The sequence below is a fragment of the Trachinotus anak genome, unplaced genomic scaffold, assembly GCF_046630095.1.
Source record: "Trachinotus anak isolate AG129_WGS33_773 ecotype Australia unplaced genomic scaffold, CSIRO_AGI_Tana_v1 ptg000012l, whole genome shotgun sequence".
Lineage (NCBI taxonomy): Eukaryota > Metazoa > Chordata > Actinopteri > Carangiformes > Carangidae > Trachinotus > Trachinotus anak.
In genome coordinates, this window is record NW_027273863.1 from 27,067,976 (window position 1) to 27,092,393 (window position 24,418).

Consider the following 24,418-nt stretch of genomic DNA (forward strand, 5'->3'; position numbering starts at 1 on the left):
TGCTGAGACTAAATAAAGTTGTTTTCCTTCTTCTATTTCCTTGACCTTGATCATGTGACGACAGCTGAGTGGTGTCCAAGACCACAAGATGTGGCTGAAAGCTCCAGAGAATTCCTAGTAATTCTTTACTAATATTTCCAGAGCTTTCAACCACAGCTTATAGTCTTCCTCAGCAAATGTAGTTGTCACAGAAATGACTCAGTCAAACTTTTGAGCTCAAGCTGAAAAGATTAAAGAAACTGATTCTTTTTCTGAACATTTCAGCTCCACCAAACTTCATGGAAAAATGTCTAATTTTAATGGAACATTTTACAGTTGTCATATACTGCAAAACAGACACAACATGCAATATTGTGTTTATCTAAAAGAGTAAATCAACCAGAAAAGTAAAGAATTTTTTAGGTACACCCACCAAACCTCTATGGAAAAAGTGGTCAACTTGAATGCATCACATTTAACAGTTCAGCTCATTTTTCACATATTTGCACAGTTTCTCACACTCAGACCAAACTATTTAACACTCCCCCGTACCTCTGAACGCTTTCATGGTCACAACATGAGAAATCTTTCAGAAATAAACCAAAGTTTTACTGCTCCCTCACCAGAATAAAAACAAGCTTTTCCCATGTTCCTGTTCAGTTTATTTTTAAGCCTCTCAGAGCTCCATCCGTGGTTTGGTGGAGCAATAAACTGCTCAGTGTCCTTTTTTAAACTATGCTGCAGTTTTATTGTGTGAGATGAATCAAAGCGAGGCGGCGGTCCACAGGAAGTCCTCCCTGCTGCCTCCCTGCCTGCAGAGACGGATGGATTAAGCTTCTATATTTGTCCGGGCTGCTGGATGATCCAGGCCTGGTGAAAGGTCAGAGCGTCTGTCAGGGCGCCAGAAAACGGCCGGACTGGACCACGACGTTACCGGAGCGTGAAAATGATTTGTCTGCTGCTGTCGGAGGTTTGTGACCTCACAGAGAGAGACTCCCAGCAGCTGGAGGATCTGATCATGTTTGATGATTTTAAAGAACAGCTGATACCGACCTCTAGTTATCAACTTCTAGAGACACTGTACCTCTGTGACATTTACTCTGCTTCAGTACAATCCTGAGGTACTTGCACTTTACTTGAGTATTTTTATGCTGCTTTACACTTTTTCTCCACCACATGTATCTGACAGCTGGAGCAGATTAATGTTATTTAAAGCAAATTAAACCAAACACAGCTAATGAACCTGGCTGAAAAAGTACCACGCTGATCAATAATAATAATAATATAAAATATAACAAATCACTGGAGAAAATTCTTCTCACATTAGAGAATCTTTGAAACAACAATTTAAAGCTCCACACAGTCTAAAGGTAGATGTCCATGTGTTTGTGATTATAAAGATATATTTAAACTGTGAAAGGATCAAAGCCTCAGTCCACAGAGAAATGCACACAGCCTGTATTCAGAAACTGAGCCTTAAAACCAGCCGTCAGGACTTCTGCAACTTTGTGATGTCATAAAGAAGCAGTCACTCAGATCCTCTCCTCTGATTGGCTGACTGACCTGTTGTTACTAGAGCTCCAGGGAGAAGCCTGAGAGAGGAGATGTAAAACTACACTGATGGTTTTTGGTTGTTAATATATCACTGGAGAAGTCTGGAGCTTTAGATGGTTCAATGAAATAATCCAGGCACAGTCAGAGACCAGCAGCTAATGGCTCCTCCACACTGCGTGGTAACAACAGTCCTGCAGGCCTGTGTCAGGTCAGACTGTGTGAAAATCTAGCCTCAGTGTGTGTGAGACTGTGGAACGTCAGTGTTGAGGCTTGTCTGATTGTGAGATGAACATCTGGTGAACCACAGCACTACGATGGAAATACAAAACAACACACACAGGCAGAGACACATCATCACCCCGCAACATCCATCAAGATCTGAAGGTGTAGAGGTGTGATAAACAAGACTTGGCCACAAAGAGGAGGAGGAGGAGTTTGTGAAGCCAGTAAATCAGTCGATTCAGAACCTGTTTGTCTGCAGCTGTAGGAGAAGCTCAGTGTTCCTTCATCAACACCACCTGTCACACACACGTTATGTTACTAATGTAAAAATGACGATGATGACCTAGATGCCCACGGTGGCTCCTGATTGGCTCTTATCAGCCTGGACTACCAGTGGTGAAAGCAACTCTACAACTGTCTTTGCTGTTCCTGTAACTAACCAACTGCAGAGGAGACAATCTGCTTCCTGTTTACACTGGCTCGCACATGCTCAGTGCAGGTGAACAGTCATGTGATCAGTGTTTGCAGGTGTGTTAGTGTGGTCGGAGACTGTTTGTTTTAAAGTGAAGCGCAGCAGTGTGGATGCAGCCGTCCTCTCCATCAGGAAGGAGGCGGAGTCTGTTCATTCCAGGTTGTTGGTTACAGGTTACAGGTGTAAACTCAGATATGTGTCTGTGGTGAAAACAACGACGTGACTTCATCAAACCACAGACTGAAGGAGGGAAACTGCTGAGCAGAGGGGCGGTGTCCACTGGTGGAAAAAAACACACACAGTGCGTGTGCGTCTCAGGTGTTGTGGTGGTTGTGTATCTGTGTGTGTGTATGTAAGAGAGAGAGAGATATTTGACTCCAGCCGAACCTCCACTGGGAATGTCTGAGAGCTGGGGAGAGTCCACCACCTGTCCACACACTCACACCAACTCCACTAAATGCTCCTCATGCTTTTAGAGCCACACACACACACACAGACACACACACACACACACACACACACACACACACACACACACACACACACACACACACACACACACACACACACACACACACACACACACACACACACACACACACACACAGCGTTCCAGTCTAACAGCTCTCAGACTCACAGAGCTGCTCTGATCATCACTGTCTCATCAGCAGCAGACGTGTTCACCTGACAGGTGTCGCTCAGTGACCGGTCACACTCTCAGCTGCTCAGAGACATGACTTATGATCTGAGGATGACGGGGACAGCGACACACAGCTGGACACGGACACTCACTGACGGTGAACGCAGGATTAAAACCACTATTTCCTGTAAGGCTGAGCTCAACCCTCTGATTAGAAAAACCAGATATGGATTCATAAAACCCGGAGGCCAATATTTTCAGACGAGTCTTTCACAGTCTCCTGTGGATGTGTGAAGCTGCGGCCTTGTTAGTCTCACATGACCACCCTTCAAGATCAGGTCATGTGACAGATAAAAACATGGCTCCACTGACGTCACAGGTCTACAGGCACACACGGTGCTGACCGACCTGCAGCTTCTGTGAGAAATGTTATGGTCTGTTCTGGATTTCATTGAACTAAATAAATAATGTTTGATGATGATGATGATGATGATTTTTGGAGGCTCATTTATCAAAAGACCCTGAGACTGTGATTCACAGGCCGGGACGTCTCTGGAGCTCCACAACGCTTCATTTATGGTTCGTTGTTGTGACAGTTTATCTTTGTCAAAACTTTTACAACAATATTTTGATTAATCCAGACTGAATCAAATCTGATCAGGACCTTGTGAATCAGGATGGGATGATTCAGATCAGTGGTGATAACAAACCTTTAATTTTATCTTTAAGCTCGGCCTCTTTACACAGTCAAACGTGTTTGTGTAAACAAACAGCCAATCACCAGTAGTTTTAGAGCTTGGTCTCAGCATGCTGCATGCTGATTGGTTCACTGACACTGATGAGATTTAAACCGATTCAATTGGTCCATAAAGAACTGAAGATCGACACCCAGTCCAGGAAGATCACAGGTCCACCAACCTGACTGCAGCTCACTGCTACACATCAAAAACCTCCAGGATTACACCTTGTTTTCAAGGACTACACCTTGTTTTCCTGGACTTTTGAGTCAGTTTCATAATTTCTCAGGACTTTTCCAGGACTGAAAAGCTGCACTGAAGAGTTCCAGGTTTTCCAGGACAACCTGTGGAAAACCTGTTGCCCCCTTGAAAAAGAAAGAACTGAAATGTCTTCACTCCCAAAAGGTTAACAACCTGACAGGTTCTCACAAGGATAAAGTCCACAAACGCACACACGCGCACACACACACACACGCGCACACACACACACACACACACACACACACACACACACACACACAACAGAGGCTGCTTTGTCTGTCGACCTGTATATTCCCCCTTGCAGCAGGCAGGTTTGGTCTCCATAGCAACCAGTAAATACAACAGGTTTCCTCCTCCAATCAGAGCGCAGCAACATCACATCACTGCTTTATCAAGATGGGACCATTCAACAGGAAGAAAGGGGGGGGGGGTGAAACCACAGAGAGAACAGAGAGGGGTGTGTCGCTGAGACTGACCCAGGCTGCAGATAACAAACACACACACACACACACACACACACACACACACACACACACACACACACACACACACACACACACACACACACACACACAGGAGATCGACATTAACATGTGAAAACTTCTTCCTTTGTTTCCTGGGCTCAGAGAGCAGCTGATCCCAGAGTTTCAGAGCTGGGAACAGGAGCTGTGAGGAGACGGCTCAGATCATCAGGAGCAAACTCTATGCTTCTGCAGCACAGTCTCTCCATCTCAACAACAAACTCCATCCAACAGCTACTGCACATTTGTCTGTTTCTCCACCTCCTCTCGTTAAAGGTTTTGTAATGTTTCATAGACCTGGAGCACTCTTTAAAGCCCTTCGAGATAAACCTGTGATTTTAGGTTGTATAAATAAAATCTGACTTCATGTTTGACCTGTTTCACAAACGCATTTTCACCTAAGTTGTCTTTGCATCCATCGCAGCCTCAGGAGACAGATTCATCTCCTCACCTTTGTTTCACACAGTTACAGCTGAGAACATGATTATTTGAAGGTCCACATAGTGTAAACGCTTTCAACATGAAACGTGGAGGAGCTGAGTCTCTGTGACAGATTCACTCCACCTGTGACACCTCAGTCAGCTGAAATTATTACTATTGATCGATTAGTTTTTTTTTATCCTGCTTTTACACAGGAGGGATTTTAAAGGTCCCATATATTATAAAGGTAGATGTCCATGTGTTTGTGATTATAAAGCAGGTCTAGGTTCTATATTAATACTGTGAAAGTATCAAAGCCTCAGTCCACAGAGAAATGCACACAGCCTGTATTCAGAAACTGAGCCTTAAAACCAGCCGTCAGGACTACTGGAAGTTTGTGATGTCACAATGAAGCAGTGACCAAGAGCCTCTCTTCTGATTGGCTGACTGACCTGTTGTTCCTAGAGCCTGAGAGAGGAGATGTAAAACTACACTGAGATGGTTTTTGGTTTTTAAAACACAGATATATCTTCTGATGGCAATCAACACTTCAGATAAAACACAGTGTAAAATATGGAGCTTTAAATTAAAGTTAACATACAGGAAGCTAAAGGCTAACAGGCTAAATTAGATTCAGTATTTGAGTGAGTGTGAGAGAGGCTTTAGATCCCAGAGGAGGCGTCACCAGCTCTGACTGAGGTGTTTAACAGGCTGAGGAGGAGCTTTTGTCTTAGGGAGGAAATCACAGCAATTAACAGGCCGGACCCCGACAGAGGAGCACTGTTTCTATCAAACTGCCCTTTATTCAAGCTGTGAAGAGAGGAGCTTCCTCTGCTGTCAGCACCTTCAGTCTCATATTAGTTTCATGTGAGTTTCAAGCCTGAGTGTTTATAAATGTGTCAGATGTTTGTTTCATGTCCAACACGTCCTCCGCCGCTGTTACATGAAGGAAAACTGTCGACAGACAAATTCATCTTATCCCCAAAAATGATTATCATTCAGATTCTCGTTGAGCAGGGAAAGAGCCGAGTCGTCTCCTTACATGATGTGGCTGCAGCGACTGACACAAAGTGAACTGTCTGTACGTTTTCTCCTCAGCTGAACGTGGAGTTCTACCGAGAGCAGGTTACTAAACGTCCTCTGAGCAGCTCCGTCCTCAGGACAGACTGGAGGCTACAGTCAGTCGCTATCAGGGCGGGGCTAGCTGTTAGCATGCTAACTTCAGTTCAAGAGAAGAAGTGATAAGGACAAGAGTTATCGTTGGTGTTTGTCTCCACCTCTGGAGACAGATGTTGGTGAAGAAAGTAAAGGGAAGAAGTCTGATGATGAACTCACAACATTTCATCTACACCATAAGTAAACAGCTGCTAATGCTAACGTTAGCTATGTAGCAGTACAAATCTTACATAGAGCTGCTTTAAGGAGCTATTTGCATTTTAAATGAATTGACAGTAAAGTGTTTGGACTGTGGGTGAAATGAGACAAACTGTAAGAACACATCATGATGGGCTGAGAGAAACTACGAGAGACATTTTACCAACAAAACGATGGATCAATTCATATAGAAAATAATCAGCTGATTAATTAATAATGAAAATAATCATCAGCTGTGGACTTGGATGAGTCATCACTACAGACAACCTTCTTCCCAGGAGCCAGTGAATTAATCGACAGAAACTGAATGTATGAGTTGTTTGAGTTGAAGACGTCGACAGCCTGGATGGGCTGCACCTGGACACAGGTAACATCAGCTGAACACACAGAGCAGCTGAGGATGATGTCATCAGATCTGCAGTGTTTACACATTCAAATGTGTCCATCCTGAGGGGACCATGAACATCTGAGCCACAGTCCATCCAACAGCTGGGCAGATGTTTCAGACTCGACCGTCCTGCTGACGGCTGAAAATAACTACATAGTGCTGAAATCAGCAACTGACAGAAAATCAATCAGTTAAAATTCTGACTGATCAATAATAAATTCAGACAAAAAATCAGTTTCTCCAAAGTCTCAGATTTTGTGTTTTCTGTTGGACAAAATGAGGTAAGTGAAGACGTCACCCTGTGATGGACATGTCACTATCTTCTGAAATATTATGAACTAATCCAAAGTAATTGATCCAAAAACGAATAGATTCATTGATAAAAGAAAGAAACTGAGCTGCTGCTGGATACCGAACTGAGCCGTGTGACCGCTGCTCCTGACGTCCTCCTGCTGAACGCCGGCAGGATACATCAGCGGCGGTCGCTTCCTGCAGCAGCTGATTGTGAGCGAAGGCTGCAGCTCAGCTCTGATAAGCTGCCGGGCTCTGGAGAGCACAGACACAGCACTCAGCTCAGTCACACAGAAACATCAACACTATTCTGGTAACAGCCCCGCTCCCTCTTACAGGGACGCTCTGGGACAGACTTCCTCCGCTCTCAAGGTCACTGTGACTCTGAAGATGTGAAGGAACCAAACTCTGCTGAGTCATTTAGCTTCCTTCAGTCATCAGGAGAAACCTGGAGCTCACGGTGCAGGGAGGCATTCCTACTCAAAATGAAACCAGTGAAATGATCCTCTGACGCTGTAAACTTCTGCCCCTTCATACTGTTTACAGCCAGTGAGAGGCTGCAGCAGAGGGGCAGTTAATGGTTGTGTGATAGTGAACAGTCAGAGTCACTTCAGCTGCTTCATAAAACCAGCGGCTCCTTGTTTAATCTGTGAAGCATGAAAGCACTGTAAGAGCTGAAGGTGACGTCTGCAGGGACAAAGAGCCTCTAATGAAGATCAGCAGTTTCCCCTGGTTCACGTCCACATGATGCTTTAATAATAAAGACACATGATGATGAAATAATCAGTCGACAGCATGACTGAGTGTTTCCACCTTGAACCAGTGACAGTCTCATAAAAACAGATTCAGACAGTCAGGGATTCATACGTCATAGAACCTCAGGAACCAATCCTGTCTACTTGTGGGGATGGGGGGCGGGGCTAAATACACCTGAAACCTTGTCAGCACAGAGAGCCAGAGTTAGCATTAGCACAACCACTAACACTGTGTCAGCCACTGCCAGTTACAAGCTAACAAACAACATAAACAAATAAAAGATGCTAACTACACTAACGGTTCTGATCCGTCTGCTAGTCTCTGATTCTGGTCTCAACAGACTCCTCATCTGAGTCTGGGTCTGACTGAGGCTCCAACATGAGGCTGAGTCTCTGATGTTTCCTCCTCTAACATCTTCATCCTCTCTGCTCTTTCACCTGGACACCCAGAGCCAGCAGGTGGTGGGTGGGGCCAAGGCCTGGTCCAGGTGTCTCAATCAGGAAGTCAGAGTAGATGAGCTTCAGACCAGTTTTTATGAAGACACGTGAAACAGAACATGAATCAGAGCAGAGGATTTTTCCACAGTTTAAAACACGACCAGAGGAAGTTTAATCACTTTATCATTAAAATATCTGCAGATTATCTTTCTACCAATCACCTTATCGTCTCAGCTCCTCTGATGTGTTGAAACTGCTGAAACTGCAGGTCTTTAAAGCCTCTCCAGACCTACAGGCCAACACCACCGTCATGACCACCATCTCTCCACACTGATGTGAACGGTGTGTGTTGTGTAACAGTGTGCGTTGTGTGCGTTGTGGCTCTTTGTGGCTCTGCCTGACTCTGTTTAATATTTAAACACGCTGACTTCAGCACCACTCTCCTGCATCTGCATCCAGAGAGCAGAATCTGAGCCAAGTGTCAATCATGACACCGGCCTGCATGGAGGGAGGGAGAGGGAGAGAAGGGGAGGGGGTGTCAGGGGTCAAAGGTGAACAGCGAAGTCACCCCCTATCAGGCTGACGAGAGCAGCAGAGGAGAGACGAGTGGAGAGAGAGGAACTGACGGACGGAGGAGGTTTGTTGTTGAACAGCTTGTTTTTTAGCAGCAGTAAAAACACGTGTTTTAGTGACGGAGCAGAGCAGACTAAGGAGGAGGAGGAGGAGGAGGAGGAGGTTTTCACGTGAGTCCAGTCTGGAGAGAGGTCTGGGTAAAGTTCTGGATCAGCACCAAACAACAGGTTTCCAAATGTAACTGCGTCAGTGTGGTCGAGCCCCCACAGCTCAGAGAGACTAATGAGCTCAGGCTCCTCTGGCTACTCTGCAGGCTTTTATTGTGGAGGGATCACTTACATACAAATGGAAGGCAGACAGACAGACAGACAGACAGACACACACACACACACCTCAGATTAACAGGGTTTCTGTCAGGACGCCCTGAGCCAAAACACAACAAAATACTAATGCTGCCAACACACACAAACACTCACACTCTCACACACACACACACTAATTTGGGTTTATTAGCTTCCAATTAGCAGTAGCTGTTCATTTTCACATGGAAACTCAAGAGTGTGAGAGCAACAGGGTGAATCAGCCCTCTGTGTGTGTGTGTGTGTGTGTGTGTGTGTGGGGGGGGGGGAAGGAGTGAGAATACTGTGGTTTTTACTACCCAGCATGCTCTGGGCCTGCTGGAAACTCTCACACTACCTCTCTGTCTCACTGTGGTTCCTGCATGTTTGTTTTTGATTAACTAATGAAATAAAATGTAAAAAGTGATTTAGTCAAAATGTTTAACTACACAGCTCATCACATGTGAGAAGCTGGGAGCAGAAAATGTTTGGTGCTGTTACTGGATAAATGGCATTTTAACTTTATGTCAACTGAACCCAGGGCAGAGCTGGAGAGGTAAACAGGGGGGGAGGGGCTGAGGGAGAGACAGGAAGTTGGTAACTGTAGTTTGGCTGCTGATCAGCTGCAGCAGTGGCACTGACACTCAGATTGTGGAGGAGATTCAAGAACTTTAAAGACATAATTTGATGTCATCATGTCCGCCTTCCATCAGACAGCTCTAAAAATCTGCTGAGGAACCAGAGAAAACAGCTGCAGAACTTCACTCAGAATCCTCCTGTTTTTACGTTTTCTTCAGTATCACAGTGAAACAGACAGTTAACAGTGTGCCAGTGGGTACACAGCGAACAGGAGCTGGTCATAGCTATTCAGCTTTCTTTTCTACATCATATGGGAACTGCAGTTTGAAAACATGGAGCACAACCAGCTCAGACCCTCCTCCTCCTCTCACGGGACAACATTTCCCATAAACCACTGACTCAGAGAGACTTAAATTAATCTTCCTCTGCTTGCTCAGTTACAAGAGAGCTCCTCGGCACTGCTTTTAAATTTACGGCGAGGGGTGGACGCTCCAGTGACCGCAGCGTGCCGAGGCAGCTGGGAGGTGACAGATAACACAGATCATCTGTGATGGATGAGCACAGAAACATGCAGCACAGAGGTGGGACAGAAGCAGAGGAGGGAAACAGCGCCGAAGGAGAGACGGCGACCTGAGGCCACTGAGGAACACACTGACTTCTCCTTATGATTTACATTTAATATGATGTTTATCTGTCGCTGTGGTTCACAGTGATCATCACCAGTCAGAGAGAGGTCACTGACAGAAGGCAGCTCTGCTTTTCTGAACTTACAGGAGAAGACAATCAGCTGTTTCTGTCTATCTATTAACGTAATGAGTCTAATTAATCACTTAAACTTGTACCTGATGATTTTGTCCTTTTTCAAAATGACAGTCGGAGAATTTAAAAGTCAAACTATGATGATCAAATTGTCATGAAATGCTGAAACCAAACACTGTAGTTAATGTTAAATCAGTGAGAAACAGCCACATTCACTCATTCACACATATTCATTCATACAGTGCATTTCCATCATCCACACACATCAGGTGGCTCAGAGCCTCTCTTCTGATTGGCTGACTGTTTTCTGAGTGATCCAATAAAAATAGAGCAGATTTCAGGTAAACACTCAGAGAAACCAAATCCTACAAGGTTGGATGGTGGGTCCAGGTGGGCGGGGCTTTGGGCAGTGACTGCCTTGTTGTGACATCACAAAGCTCCAGAAGTCCTGACGGCTGGTTTTAAGGCTCAGTTTCTGAATACAGGCTGTGTGCATTTCTCAATGGACTGAGGCTTTGATACTTTCACAGTATTAATATAGAACCTAGACCTGCTTTATAATCACAAACACAGTTATAGCTCATACAGGCTGACACAGGAATAAACTTACTGATTGATTATGTTTAAGAAAAATTAGACAATAGATAATGAAACCTGCAGAATTAAATAGGTCAGAGGAGACAGTTTGTGAGCTGTCAGTTCTGCATGAAAACATATATGCATTACTGTCTGGCTCAGAATATTACGTCTGCACATCATGAGACGTTCCAGTGGAAAATGCAATTAGCATAACTTAACCTTCAGAGTGGCTGCTTGGCTGAGCGTTACACACTCTGGATGAATGTAAATATTTTCTGAGGCAGCTGCTGGCGGATTCTAGCTCTCGACCCCCACAGAGGATCCTTCTCCTCAGGAAACACTTTGATAACAGAATCACAGAGCACAGCAGAGATAAAAACCCGACTGTGATTCTCCTCAAAAACACTTTCAACATGAAACGTGGAGTCTCTGTGACAGATTCACTCCACCTGTGACACCTCAGTCAGCTGAAACTATTACTATTGATCGATTATAAAGCAGGTCTAGGTTCTATATTAATACTGTGAAAGTATCAAAGCCTCAGTCCACAGAGAAATGCACACAGCCTGTATTCAGAAACTGAGCCTTAAAACCAGCCGTCAGGACTTCTGGAACTTTGTGATGTCACAACAAAGCAGTCACCGCTCTCAGCCACACCCCAAGCCCCGCCCACCTGGACCCACCATCCAACCTTGTAGGATTTGGTTTCTTCAGTGTTTACCTGAAATCTGCTCTATATTTATTGGCTCACTCAGAAAACAGTCAGCCAATCAGAAGAGAGACTCAGAGCCTCCAGCTGTCTCTGGTTGTGATGAATCAGCTCAGTGTTTACCTCTCTGCTGTTTTCACAACCTGTTTCTGCTGAAAACAAAAACACCACCGACAGGTTTGAACAGTGATCTAACTGATATATCATTAATCTGTTAATTCACATACGTTTAATCCTCGTAAGAAATAAAATCCAGACCCCGGGCACCTCTCTCTTCACCACCCTCTGACATGAAAGGTAAACGTTAATCTCTCCTACCAGACTCTCCTCCATCAGTCTCGGGTTCGTCCCTGAGGACTCTGCTGATCCTCCTTGAGAACGAGTGGATGAAGCTGCTGACGGAGGGGGTTTGTTGCTCTGCGTCCGATCCCACCTTCCTGAGCGCCGGCCTCTCCGGGTTGTTACCAGTGCCGGGCTCTGACATGGACCTGAGGTAGGGGAAGATCCTGTGCAGGGAGCTGGACCTCGCCTGGCCTGCGTGGGATTGATCTTGGCTCCTGTCGTTTGGGGGGGTGCTGAGCCTCGGTAAGCTGAGCAGCCGCAGGTGAAAGGGCTCGGCGCTGTGCCCTTTGCCCTCGGGGGGTGACATCTTGGCTGCCCTCGGTGCCAGGCGAGCAGATGTCCTCCACTTATATCTGTCCAATGGATGCTCAGGACCCGGCTGGGGGTCGGATCTCCGCCAAGGCTTCCTGTAATGGTGCCAGCGGTACGAGGGACCCTGGACTGGACCCTTGCAGCCCACAGGGGGGGTGCCACTTCCACTCATGGTCCAACACACATGGGCCTCCTCCAGGCAGCAGCAGCGAGCAGATGGAGACCTCCAAAATGGCCGAAACAGCTGGTTTGCCGACAGCTGCGCTCCCACATGAACACACTGCCCTAACAACACATCTGTGTTCAGAGAGACCGCCGAGGAGACGTCAGGTCCAGCCTGTCTTCATGTTAACGCCGTGTTGGAGCGGCTGTCTCGCTCTTTCTCAACAGGCTGGTGACGGTCTTCCTGGGAGGAAGTAGAGCTTTCTAATGAGCTCAGCCAATCAGGTTCCCCCGAAGAGCAAAGCAGCAGACTGTGGTTTCCCGTATGAAGGGGGTAGAAACCGAAACTGCACACACAGTTCAGTGTGTCGGCCTTCTTGTGTTTCTTTATCAGTTTACAGTCTTTGTTTCCTGATTGGTTTTTTATTGATCGACAGCACAGCTGCTGGAGCTGATGTTCAGGATCCGTGTCCTCAGAAATCTGGGTCTCTGGTATTTCACAGCTCAGAGATCCAGATGAAAATGTGGTTTATTATAAAACCTGAACTTCAGAAACACGAGGTCTGTTCACTGCTCCTGAACCAACCAATAGAAAGTCAGAGTCACTCATGAAAAACTGAGGATTGTCCTGTGTTGGTTAAGAGACAGAGGTGTAAATCGTACTTAAAATTGGGGCTGAAATGATTTGTAAATTAAATCTATTGACAGAAAATGAATCAACAACTATTCTGATGATCAGTGACTCATTTTAAAGCAAAAGTTCACCACATCCAGATTCTCAAATGTGAATATTTCCTTCGTCTTCTGTGTGAAAGTGAAAGTAAAGTGAATATCTTTGAGTTTTTGACTGTTGATGACTGATGACATCACAAGGACTAATGTAATGTGTGTTTTCCCTCATGATCTAACTTTCTGAGGAGGTTTCTTCAAGAGGAAGAGGCTCAAAATATCACATCACAACCCCTGAGTCAGCTCTCAGGGCTCGACCCAACCAGGAGCTCATAAATATTCATAAACATTAAAGAATGCCCCCACACCCTGCCCCCCCTGCAGGGTCTGAGGCCTCTGTGTTCAGACAGGAAACAGGAGCAGCATCCCACAGGGAGGGAGGGGACGCTGTTAGAAAACTCATCCTCCTGAGATCAGCTCTGAGAGGACGAGGGGAAAGCTCTGTAGCAGCAGCAGAGGGAAGCAGGAAGTAAAACTCCTGCATGTTGATTCATATGGAAACGAGGAGGTTTGTTTGTCAGGCAGCAGTTTACATCTGAGGCTTTTAGCTGTCAGTCATCAGGACTGAGTCACACACAGTCAAATAGAAAAACACCCAGATCCTCCAGCGCAAGTGTGGTGCAAGCATCCAGATGGTGCATTCACTGACACCTGATAGAATAACTTCCAAAAGAACAGATTTTTTGTTTGTGGGATTTTTTTAAAAATAAAAATGATGAGGATGAGATTTTTGTTGAGGTCGGTACCAAACAACCATGTTCCCTCACATCTGGAGAGTATGACGTGTTGACCAGGTGTGTTATGGCATATTTTACCTTTATCATAATAAAAACAACAGAGATTTGGGTGTTGCACTTGGTCATATTGTGATTTCAGTAATATTTCCATTATTTGTTCAGGCTGATGACCTGTTACCACGCTGCAGTCTGATTGGCTGCTGTACCTGGGGTCAGTATTTGTCTTAAAGCAGAGAGCAGCTGTGGTGAAAGTCTGACTGTAGAGGAAATCTAAAATGCTGCAGTTATGCTGCTGTTATAAACCAAACCTCTCCAGGGAAACATGGCTGCCTGCTGCAGGATTAGTTCCACAGGTAAAAATATGACCAAACTATTTGAAAGCTTCTCCAACGTCCAGCTCCTTCCAGTAAATCTTCTCCTTCCTGTAACGAGGCTTTAAAAGACGAGCTGCCCCGAGTGACCCACATATCAGTATTTATTGGATAATGAAGCGGCTGGTGACGGGACGACGCCGGCTGCATGTAGGTCAGAGTTAAGACCCAGGCAGGCTAAGCCGAGGAGACCTGGACGGAGCCAAGTCCTCCACTGACCGCCCACCAACAGACAGCAGGGACTGGGGGAGTCCAGCTCCTGCCAGAGACTTCCTGTTGACCCGAGTCAGTGTGGGAGACTTTCAGCACCAAAGTCCAAGCTGCTCTTCTTTCCTGCTCCTCTCAGAAACCCTGTTTCCCTGTTTCCTGTTCATTCTGGACTTGTAGACGCAGTCCAGAGTTGATCTAAAGACTTACACCATTAACCATGTGTGGCACCTGTTGTCCACACTTGGTGAAAACCACAGACCCCTCCCTGCTGAGTATCAGCTGGACTCGTCCCCGGTCGAGTCTGAGCGGAGCGGTTCAGGCTCCACAGAGAACCGTTCACACCTGCAGCTGGACGTGGGAATGAAACAGCTCACAGGTGTGAATGAAGCCCGGCTCAGTCAGAGGCCTCGGTGATAAATGAAGGTATCCTGCAGAGGCCTGAGTGCGATCCTCTGACAACAGGTTGGTCTGAACAGGTAGAAACCAAGCATCAGGCCGGCCGCGATTAGTCATCATAATCAATGACGTCATCAATATTTCAAACCAATGCATTGTTGTTTTCATTTTTCTAAAACACTTGGATTCATCATAATAAATGTCTGATGCCCTGGATCATGGACCACAACAGAAAACCTCTGAATGAATCAGTCAACAAATTAATCATTTAGATGTAGAGTTGGTTAAATAGTCAATAGATAATCAATAGAAAAAGCCTTATTGTGCACACGTACAGCTTCCTCCACTGTGTCCACCTGCAGCCAGCACCGAGCTGCTCTGTAAATGTGGGTAAATGTGGAGCAGGAACAGGTTTGCAGGACTCTGAGACCCCCTGGAAACACAGAGGTGAACTGAGCTCAATGGAATCTCATTCATTTCCTGGCTCTCAGCCCAGACAGGAGATGTAACCACCATCCCCGCTCCTCCACCTCACCGAGAACAGGGAGAGGAAACGACATGTGAGGAGCGGAGACAAACAGGAAGTCAATCAGGTGGAAACCAGAGGACGGCAGAGGAGGTGAGAACAGAGCCACAGATCTCAGAGTCCCGGCCCTGCAGCCTCATCAGACGCCACAGTGCCCACCTCTCATCCCCATCCTGCCGGAAACCAGCAGCAGCCTCCAGCTAAAAATAGGCAGGAAGTTGAAGATCAGTGATGTCATTTTCACACCACTGAGAATGTTAACACAACGAGAGCTCATCTAAGTTTAGTGAAACACACAGCAACAAACACACAACAACAAACACACAACAACACTATACATGTTTCACGTTCTCCAGGTGTTTTCACTGGAAACCAGCAGACACACAGGTGGTTACTGTCGTCCTGTTTCTCTTCACTTCAGACTCATAACAAACATCTTTCACCAGTTCTTGTATTTTATTAACAATTCCCTCACTGATAAAGAAGATAATCTGCACGATTTCATAATAAAAGCATTTTCAAACCCAACAGCTGCAACTTAATATGAAGCAACAAACTGAAGCAGAGCAGCAACAATTAATGGATTAATTAATCAAGGGCTGCAAGTAATGATTCTTTTTATTGGTGATTAATCTGCTAAATATAAACTGTTAACTGATGTTTCACAGATCAAACAGTTAATAAGATAATCAGCAGGTTGATGGATAATTAAGATCATTAGTTCCTTTTTGCTCCACGTGCAGCGTCAGAGGCTCCAACGTCATCTACAGGACAGTGACGTGTGCGGATCATGTGACTGAATAAACCATTATTTTCTGCCTCATCAGTCACAGTTCACACAGAGGCTCTTTAATCTGCAGCTGTGACACACTGATCCACTTCTGCTGCCATCACTGTGTTTACATCCACAGAAGTAATCTGATTACTGCCTGAACCTGATCTGACACCTACACAACCCGACTGGTTTCAGGGATTAGACATTAAACTGTACACACCTCACTGTCAACACACACACACACACACAAGCTGCTCAGCTGGACTGAACCAATGTGGACACTGATATTAACCTTACGCCCTGTGATCATGAAGACCACCTGATCTGGTCTGGTCCCAGTGGACCCGCTCCTGAGCTTCTGTGTTTTTCCACTCTGCGTCCTGAAATAGACAGCTGCTTATTTCTGACCACAGAAGTTCGACTCCTGTTTTGTTTCAGAGGGGAAATCCTGTCTCAACGCCCCCATCCTGATAACAGCCAGGCCTGCGGGGAACTTTCCATTTCCTCCTCTGGTCGGCCTCCATTGTCCTGGACACCAGCACGCAGACCTGAACCCGCTCACCGACACCGGCCACACTCAGAGTCCAACAGCAGGTTTACTACACTGCTCCCTTATCCTCCTCCTCTCCTGTGTGTGTGTGTGTGTGTGTGTGTGTCACACTCGTAGTGCAGCACTCGGCTGTTCACATGCAAAGCGTCAGAAATAGTTGTGTGAAGCTCAAACCCCGCCTACATTCCCACCTCCATGCAGCCGACCAATCAGTGTGGGAAGTGGGTGAATGTCAGACTGTGCTTCCACTCGTCGGATACGACAGGTGAGGTGGAGGTGAGGGCCTTTCAGACGCTGTTAACACAAACTACACACACGACTCTGCAATGGACACAGGTATTTATAGGCACTGATGTAAACACAACACCCGGGTGAACGCACTAATTTCCATCTTTCAGAGCATAAACACGGTAAACACACCTGTCACCTGTCCAGCACAGTGCTGTCCAACCAGAAACACCACAGCGACACTGAGAACGGGGATGACAGCGGGAGCTGCAGCCCCGAAATAAGTTTCAAAAACACACAGGAGCAACAACCTGAGGACGAGGAGAGACAGCAGCTAGAAGCTCACTTTCTCTCAACTGTGTCATTAGTCCACAACCAGCATTGTGTTTGAAGCAGAGCTATACAAACATGATTTCATTATCGATTAGTCGTCTGATTGTTATCGGTCGTATGGTCAATAAAAGGTCAAATCCTGGCCCTCAGATTCCTCATTTTCTCACCAACAGCCCAGATGTTCAGTTTACTGTCATATAAGACGACGAAGAGCAGCACATCTTCACATCTGTAACTACACAACATTTGGTATTTCTGTTTGAAAAATGATGATTAATAAGTATCAACATGGAGTCAATCAGCTGACTGATTATTGACAAACTGTTACAGCCCTGGTTTGAAGTATAATGTGGTCGACAGCTGCAGAAGATACAGACCACAAAACCTGTCTAATCACAACTTAACACGATCATTCACCTTCTAATAATCCATAACAGCTGCTTTTATAAAGGTTATAAAGTCATTAACAGATGTGTTTTAGTCCAGATGTTCTGCAGACAGTCTGACAGACTGGAAGGTGTTTCCTGATTTATCACCTGAAAACATAAAATTAGGTTTTTCTAAGGCACTGGAACATGATTTATTAATCAGTATTAAAGCCATTAGGGAAAATATATTAACCCTGCATACATCATCAGGAAGTGGTCCCATTGATTTTTCCTTAAACCTGTCACTTGATGTTTTCTGTTCTCATTTGTTTGGACATGAATCTGAAGCTTCATTAAAGCTTCATTTTGTTTCCTAACTGTCTTTGAAGTGGCCGTGTTGAATGAATCTCTGACGGACTCTCTGGTCCGTGGTCTGTTCAGAGTAAGAATCTGTTTCCATGCAGCCGCAGAGGAAACATGAAGCGAGCGTCGGCATGGCTGCGATCCAGCCCTGCTCCACCCGGACGCCTCGCTCCAGCAGGAATCTCAGGCGTGAATTGGCCCGAACACAACAAACTCCCACAGTCCCCGTCCAATACGGATGCTGAAAACCTCAGCGGGCAGCGGCGCATCCACCATCCATCGGCTCAAAGATCTGAAGGCTCCACTGAGAGCACCCTGCTGCAGAGCAGATGGAGGGAAACCTTCCCGTCCTGACCTCTGACCCCGCACAGGGAATCTTCAGCTTCTGAACAGTCACAGAGCAGCAGTGACCGATGCCAGATATTAAAGTCACAAGTTAGATTTGTGATAGTTCTTCTGTTTGAAATGAGGAACATTTTATTAAGAAGAGAAGAAGAATTAAAGACAATGAGGGAAACGACTGAAGAGCTGCGTCCTGCCTCCGTCTGTGTAGGTTTAGGGTTTTTATATCACAGCAAACTGAACGTAACTCTGAACCAGAGCGACTGAGATTATTTCCTCCATTAATCCGTCGTCCGTTTCTTATTCACTGTCTGACAACGCCGCAGAGCAAAAACAGCAGATTCCTCCACGTGTCTGACCAACAGCCACCAACAGAGACTTTTATTTATCATCACGTGTGAAGAGAAGCTGTGAATGGACGGAGGACGATCAGGTGTCTTCAGCTCACCTGTCAGGTGTTCCTCTCCTCATCCGTCACGGTTCAGGATGAATCAGAGGTGAAAGTGTATACGCCATATGTTCTCATGTCCTCTGAGCCGAGTTCACGTCTGAATGATGACCGCTCACGCTCAGCGGGGGAGGGGCAGGGTAGGGAGGGGGAGGGGTCAGAAAAAAGGATAAATCCCTTGTTTAAGCATCTGTCTGCAGTCAGCTCTAACAGGCTTATATCCCGCAGCCTTTCTCTGGGTAACACACCGAGCCGACACACAGCCGGATTAAAACCACCTCAGTCTGTGCGGCAGAACATCATCATCCTCATCCTCAAAACTAGAAGAACAACTTCATCAGTCGTTTCGGGGGGAGATGGACTCGGAGCCAGGCTAACAGTCTTTGTGCTAAGCTAGGCTAAACACATCCTGGACTCACACAGATGAAACCAGACCTTCAGATTACTGAGACCTACAGAGACCAGAACATCAGCAGAACAACAACCACAGAACCTGTGAGAGAACATGGAGAACGTCTCCAACACGCTGGAGACTGAGGTCTGAATCCTGCCATGACAGGATGTGACAAAACCTCAAATGTTCCATTTTTTTTATTTTAGTATTTTTTCATTTTCACTTTTCAAGGCTTCAAAATAAGAGCCTCATAAAGAAGTTTGGATGAGGCCATATCTCCAAAGTGAGATCAGCTGTTCAAAGACATTCGGTTAAAGATGATGAAAATGAAATGAAAACTGAGAAAAGCAGCAACTTCTCACAGAGTGTGACGTTGATGCACGAGTAGTTTCTGGGCTGTAAAACTTGTAGCTGTTTTAAAGTCGCTGCAGAGTTTGTTCCCATGCATCCTGAACGCAGCGCTGGTATCTGTGGTATATGTGTTAGGATGTTTGCCCCCCCCACCCCAGTGCTGAGGGAGTGTGATGTCAGCAGCTAGTTTGTGCTGGTGATCTCACCCGGCAGGACTCCGGCTCTGGCATCAGACCCTTGCTGCCATCCACAGCTCACATACCTCAGACAGACTGAACAAGGACTGCTGCCGTGCTGCCTTCACATCCACCTCTCTGAGTACTGACAGCCCAACCAGCTGCAGGCTGCTCGGCTGTTTAAAGTTCATGAAGTTTTAATTTCAACAGTCCTTCCTTCAAATAGAGTCAGGAGAGGAATTTTTAGCCCAGAGAGAAACAACAGGAGGATTTACTGAAGCATCTGATGTTCACAGAAGATGAGCAGGAAGAATGAAGTGACATTAATGGAGGAAGATGGTTGCACTTCCTAATAAGACACTGATTATGGAGGGTTCTTCATTCATATCTGCTGACTTTAGTAATGATTATTAAAGCTCCATCCAGTCTACAGGTAGATGTCCATGTGTTTGTGATTATAAAGCAGGTCTAGGTTCTATATTAATACTGTGAAAGTATCAAAGACTCAGTCCACAGAGAAATGCACACAGCCTGTATTCAGAAACTGAGCCTTAAAACCAGCCATCAGGACTTCTGGAACTTTGTTATGTCACAATGAAGCAGTCACCAACAGTAATGTTGTTTTTATTTTCTCTGTATTAATTATTGATCAATCAACTAATGGTTTCAGATGACAGAGCAGAGGAAGTCTTCATGCTATTTTTCGCGAGCTGAAGCTGAAATCTCCCATGTTTCCTTCGTGCTGTGAACTCAGCAGAGAAGATCCAGGTTTTCTTTACCATCCTACACCCTCTCATCTGAACCCCAGGACGGGACCAGGACCTGACACCAAAATACCAGTGGTTACCGTCCACACTAATGAAACACAGTTAAATAAAATCAGATGTGTTTGTTGATGGTGTTTGGGGCGCGGACGGCTCCACATCACTGCAGCCACCAGCTGTGACTCACCGTGCTCTCAGACTGGGAGCGAGACGGCCAACAAGTCACCGGGAGTTCATTCATTTCCTGCAGAGCCCAACAAGCGGGGAGACACGGCAGCCTCGTCACCGCAGAGCGATTTCTGTCATGGAAAACTGTTTCTGTACGAGTCTCACAGCTCTGTCAAACTTTTATTTTAAGGATTAAAGGAACAAAAATCCACAGCTGCAGCACTGACCTCTGAGAAAAACTCTGAGTCATTTAACCCAGTCAATCAGTCGTTTATGTAACTGACTTCTGCCCAACATGGAATCATATTTACTGTCAATATTCACATACTCTCCACAGCATGCTCCCTCACACCTGAAGCCTCTTGTCCAACGACGACATCAGGCTCAGGTTTGTTCCCAGACAAACTTTCATCCACCACAAAAAGCAACTTGAAAACTTGACGTTGTATTTCCACGACTGACGGATATGGAGGCAGCGGGCCCGGACTGGAGCCAGAAATCAGTCAGAAATATCATCACGATGAATCGTATCAGCTGGTGTCGATATTTATAATTGTGGTTGTAAATGATTGTTTATGGTCAGAACATGAGAACCAGCGAACGTTATAATTATAATGATAACATCTAAGTTAACTTTCACCGTACATCCCTCTCTTCCTCAGCCTGGGAATCAATCACATCAAACAGTTATCAATATGTTTATATCAAGTTATATTGTCAGGCTTTCTGCCTTTATCATGGTCACAGTGAGAGACAGGGAAGTTGGGGTGAGACAGCTGCTACACCTCTGCTTCTTCATCTGCAGCCTCATCAGCACCACTGCAGGCTGCACACTATCCCTTAAAATACCCTTAAATTAGGCCTTAAATTTCAGTGACCACGGTTAAACTGTCACTGTAACAGCGGGGAACTAAAGCCCTGAACAACGTGAACTGATGAAGGACTGAATGATGGTTTATGACTCTTCAGAAAGCAACAGGGTGGATTCTTATTCAGTGTCCAGGTTAACATTTAGATCACAGTAAATTCATGAGCTGGAAATGTTCAGGGGGTTTTCACCTGTCTCCTGTGTTCCTGGTTTTTTTCAACTGTTTTCAGGTTGAAATTAAAGATGAATTATGGGTAATTTCATGGTTTCTTCATGGTGACACAGCTTCTCTCTACAGACCACATGGTTCAGTCTATGGACTGAGGTGGGTCTATTTTTAGAGATCCATGTCATGAAAAGTATTTAGCCCCCCACCCCCAGAGTTTAAGGGGCTTTAAAGGTCCAAACCCAGCTGGAGGGGGGTGCTGCTGCTCTGTGGCTGACCTCTGACCTCCGTGTGGGGGAACTGGAGTGAACAGTGAAGGAGCTGGCTGCAGAGTGAGGGAGGCACAGGTGAACACCAGGAGAGGCAGGACCAGACCCCGGGCCCCGGCAGCTCGGCCCACGGCTGTTACCTGGCTCTCCGGACCACCTGGGGCTGGGTCTCCTGAGCCCCGCCAGCCCGCGGGGTCAGTCCCGACACCGTCCCTTCTCCCTGTGTCTTTTCTTACCGTAAACCCGGAGCCATCCCTGCTGCTGGGACACGGTGTCCACCAGGATCCGGTCCACCAGGGGATCCAGGAGGCTCGGTCCGCCGTGCAGAGACTCCACGTCGCCCGCCACCGAGTCCGTCTCCATATCCAGACGGAAAAAACTTGTTGTCTTAAAGGAAACCCTCCAGAAGTGGACGTGAAGCCGGGAAATAAGAGTTTTAAGTGTGAATACGGCGGGAGAAAGCGGTAAAAGTCGGTGTATAATCCGTCACGGGAGAGTTTTGTGGCTCTGACCGCCCAGTCGCTCCTAGCTAGCCGTTAGCTGAGGCGGCGGCAGCGGCCGGCCGCGGTCCGGCAGCCCGGCTGGCTCTCCCGCATTGTTCCGCTCTCCCGGGTCAGTTTAGCGGGCTTTAAACTTCCAACAAACCGGCACCCGGCAAAGGCGGGGAGCCCCTGTCCCTCTGCCCCTGAAATGTCCACCCAAAAGCCGCCGTGGAGTCCTGTGTGAGCTGCTGGAAGTGAGCGGAGCGCCGCGGCGGTCGGTCGGTGTGTCCCCGGCTGGCTGTCCCCCTCACTGCCGCGGAGCCCGCGCCACGGAGCCGGGGACGAGCCCGCGCCACGGAGCCGGGGACGAGCCTGACACCGGGCGCGCTCCTGCGTGAGGGGAGGCACGAGAGCGCGCATTCACGTCTTGGCACTGAATTCCTGAAACTCGTGGTCGATTAATCGATTCGTCAGGTAATTTAAGGGCCCCCAAAAGCCCCATCTTGTTAATTCATGGTGGAAACCCCCCCATTCAGGGCACTTACATGAGCGCCTCAGGCCCCAGGGACCAGCCGGCACTGCACAGCTTTCATGATCAGTTCATTAATCAATTAGCAGTTTCATTGTCTGCAGTTTAAACAACTGAATAATCCTTTATGTCATTTTTAAGCAACAAACGCCAACAATTTTGACTGTTGGTCGCAAAAAAAGCAAAAGAATTTATTCACTTAGACTTTTTTATACTAAACAATTAATTGATTCATTTAAATTAAATGAAATCAGATTAATTACCCTCCCTTTTTTTTTAAATTAACAAAAATAAAGCTGAGATGAAAAAAAAATTATATGTCTATAAAATAAAACATAAAATAAATGTATGAATGTATTTTTACTGGGATGTTGATGCTTTGCTCAGTCAATGTTGTAAGTTTATCAAACTGAGTTAAAAATTTAACTTAATCTTAAATCTTAAAAAAGTTGTATCTCTTATTTTCAGCTTTGATCCATGAAGTCTTTGTTGTGACTTCCTGTCTCATCAATTTGACTTATTTCACAATCATGACTTATGTCATAATTTCGACAAAAGATGTGATATTTCTGTCAACACTTAAAATCCTTATGATCATTTTGACTTATTTTCTTATGATTTTAATTGATTTTCCCATTAAACTTAGTGATTTAGTGACTTAATATCCATTTTTTTCCAGATGATAAAGGGCTTCCATAAGTTTTACTTTATAATTTGATTAAGAACATTCAGTCACCCTCTTTCTTGAAGGGCAGTAACAGAGATAAATAAATACCAGGGTTATTGGGCTGCATCCATGTCTATGGTGGTATCAGATCTTATCCTTCGTCTGTTTCTCTCCTGCTCATTTTCTCTGTTTCGATCAAATAAAACAGAGTCTGACTCATCGCCTCAGTGTTTGTTGAACTTTGCTGCACTCTGTGAGTTTTTGGGTTTGCTGGTAGTTTGTGATCAGCTCACTTCATCTTCCTCTGGCTCAGTTTGCTGCTGCAGCGGAGGAGCAGGGAAACATAGTCAGGACTCTGACGCCACCTGCTGAGAGCAGCAGGGGACGGCAAGGCTCAACTTGTGAATTCAGAACATGCAAATACATTTATATAATAAAGTAAAAATTTAAATATAACAAACAAAACATGCATTTTGAAATGAAGGGAAATGACTGAAATACAATATATTTCCAGCCAGTAAGAAGCAGAACAGACAGTGACAGTGACGTCCTGAGTTTATGACTGTTTTCATGTCAGAGATGTTTAACATAAAAAAAAAAATCCAGCATGGGTATTTTAGCTGAAATGGGAATATAAAATAATTTTAAAAAAATACAGTATTTAAAATAGAATAAATATAGATGATCAATAAAACCACTGATTATATATGAAGTGTTTATTTCCATATTTTTACATGAATAATATGAAGAATTAATAATATGAATAAATAATATTGGATTTACATTTTCTGTCTTTATTTGAA

General features: G+C 45.6%; 1 protein-coding gene across 4 annotated transcripts in view; it reads right to left on the reverse strand.

Moving 5' to 3' along the window:
• rasal2 (RAS protein activator like 2) overlaps positions 1–22,724 on the reverse strand; it is a 60,608-nt gene extending 37,884 nt beyond the window's left edge. For 2 of the 4 annotated variants that reach the window (XR_011692803.1, XM_071490192.1), the window contains exon 1: positions 11,908–12,989. Coding sequence is in view for 3 of the 4 variants with exons in the window: in XM_071490192.1 (XP_071346293.1) it covers positions 11,908–12,415 (508 nt within the window). In the remaining variant the exon portion in view is untranslated. Of the gene's footprint in view, positions 1–11,907; positions 12,992–22,173 lie in introns of those variants that run through there. The other 2 variants (XM_071490194.1, XM_071490193.1) reach the window with 2 other exon arrangements.
• Between the last annotated feature and the right edge of the window lie 1,694 nt (positions 22,725–24,418).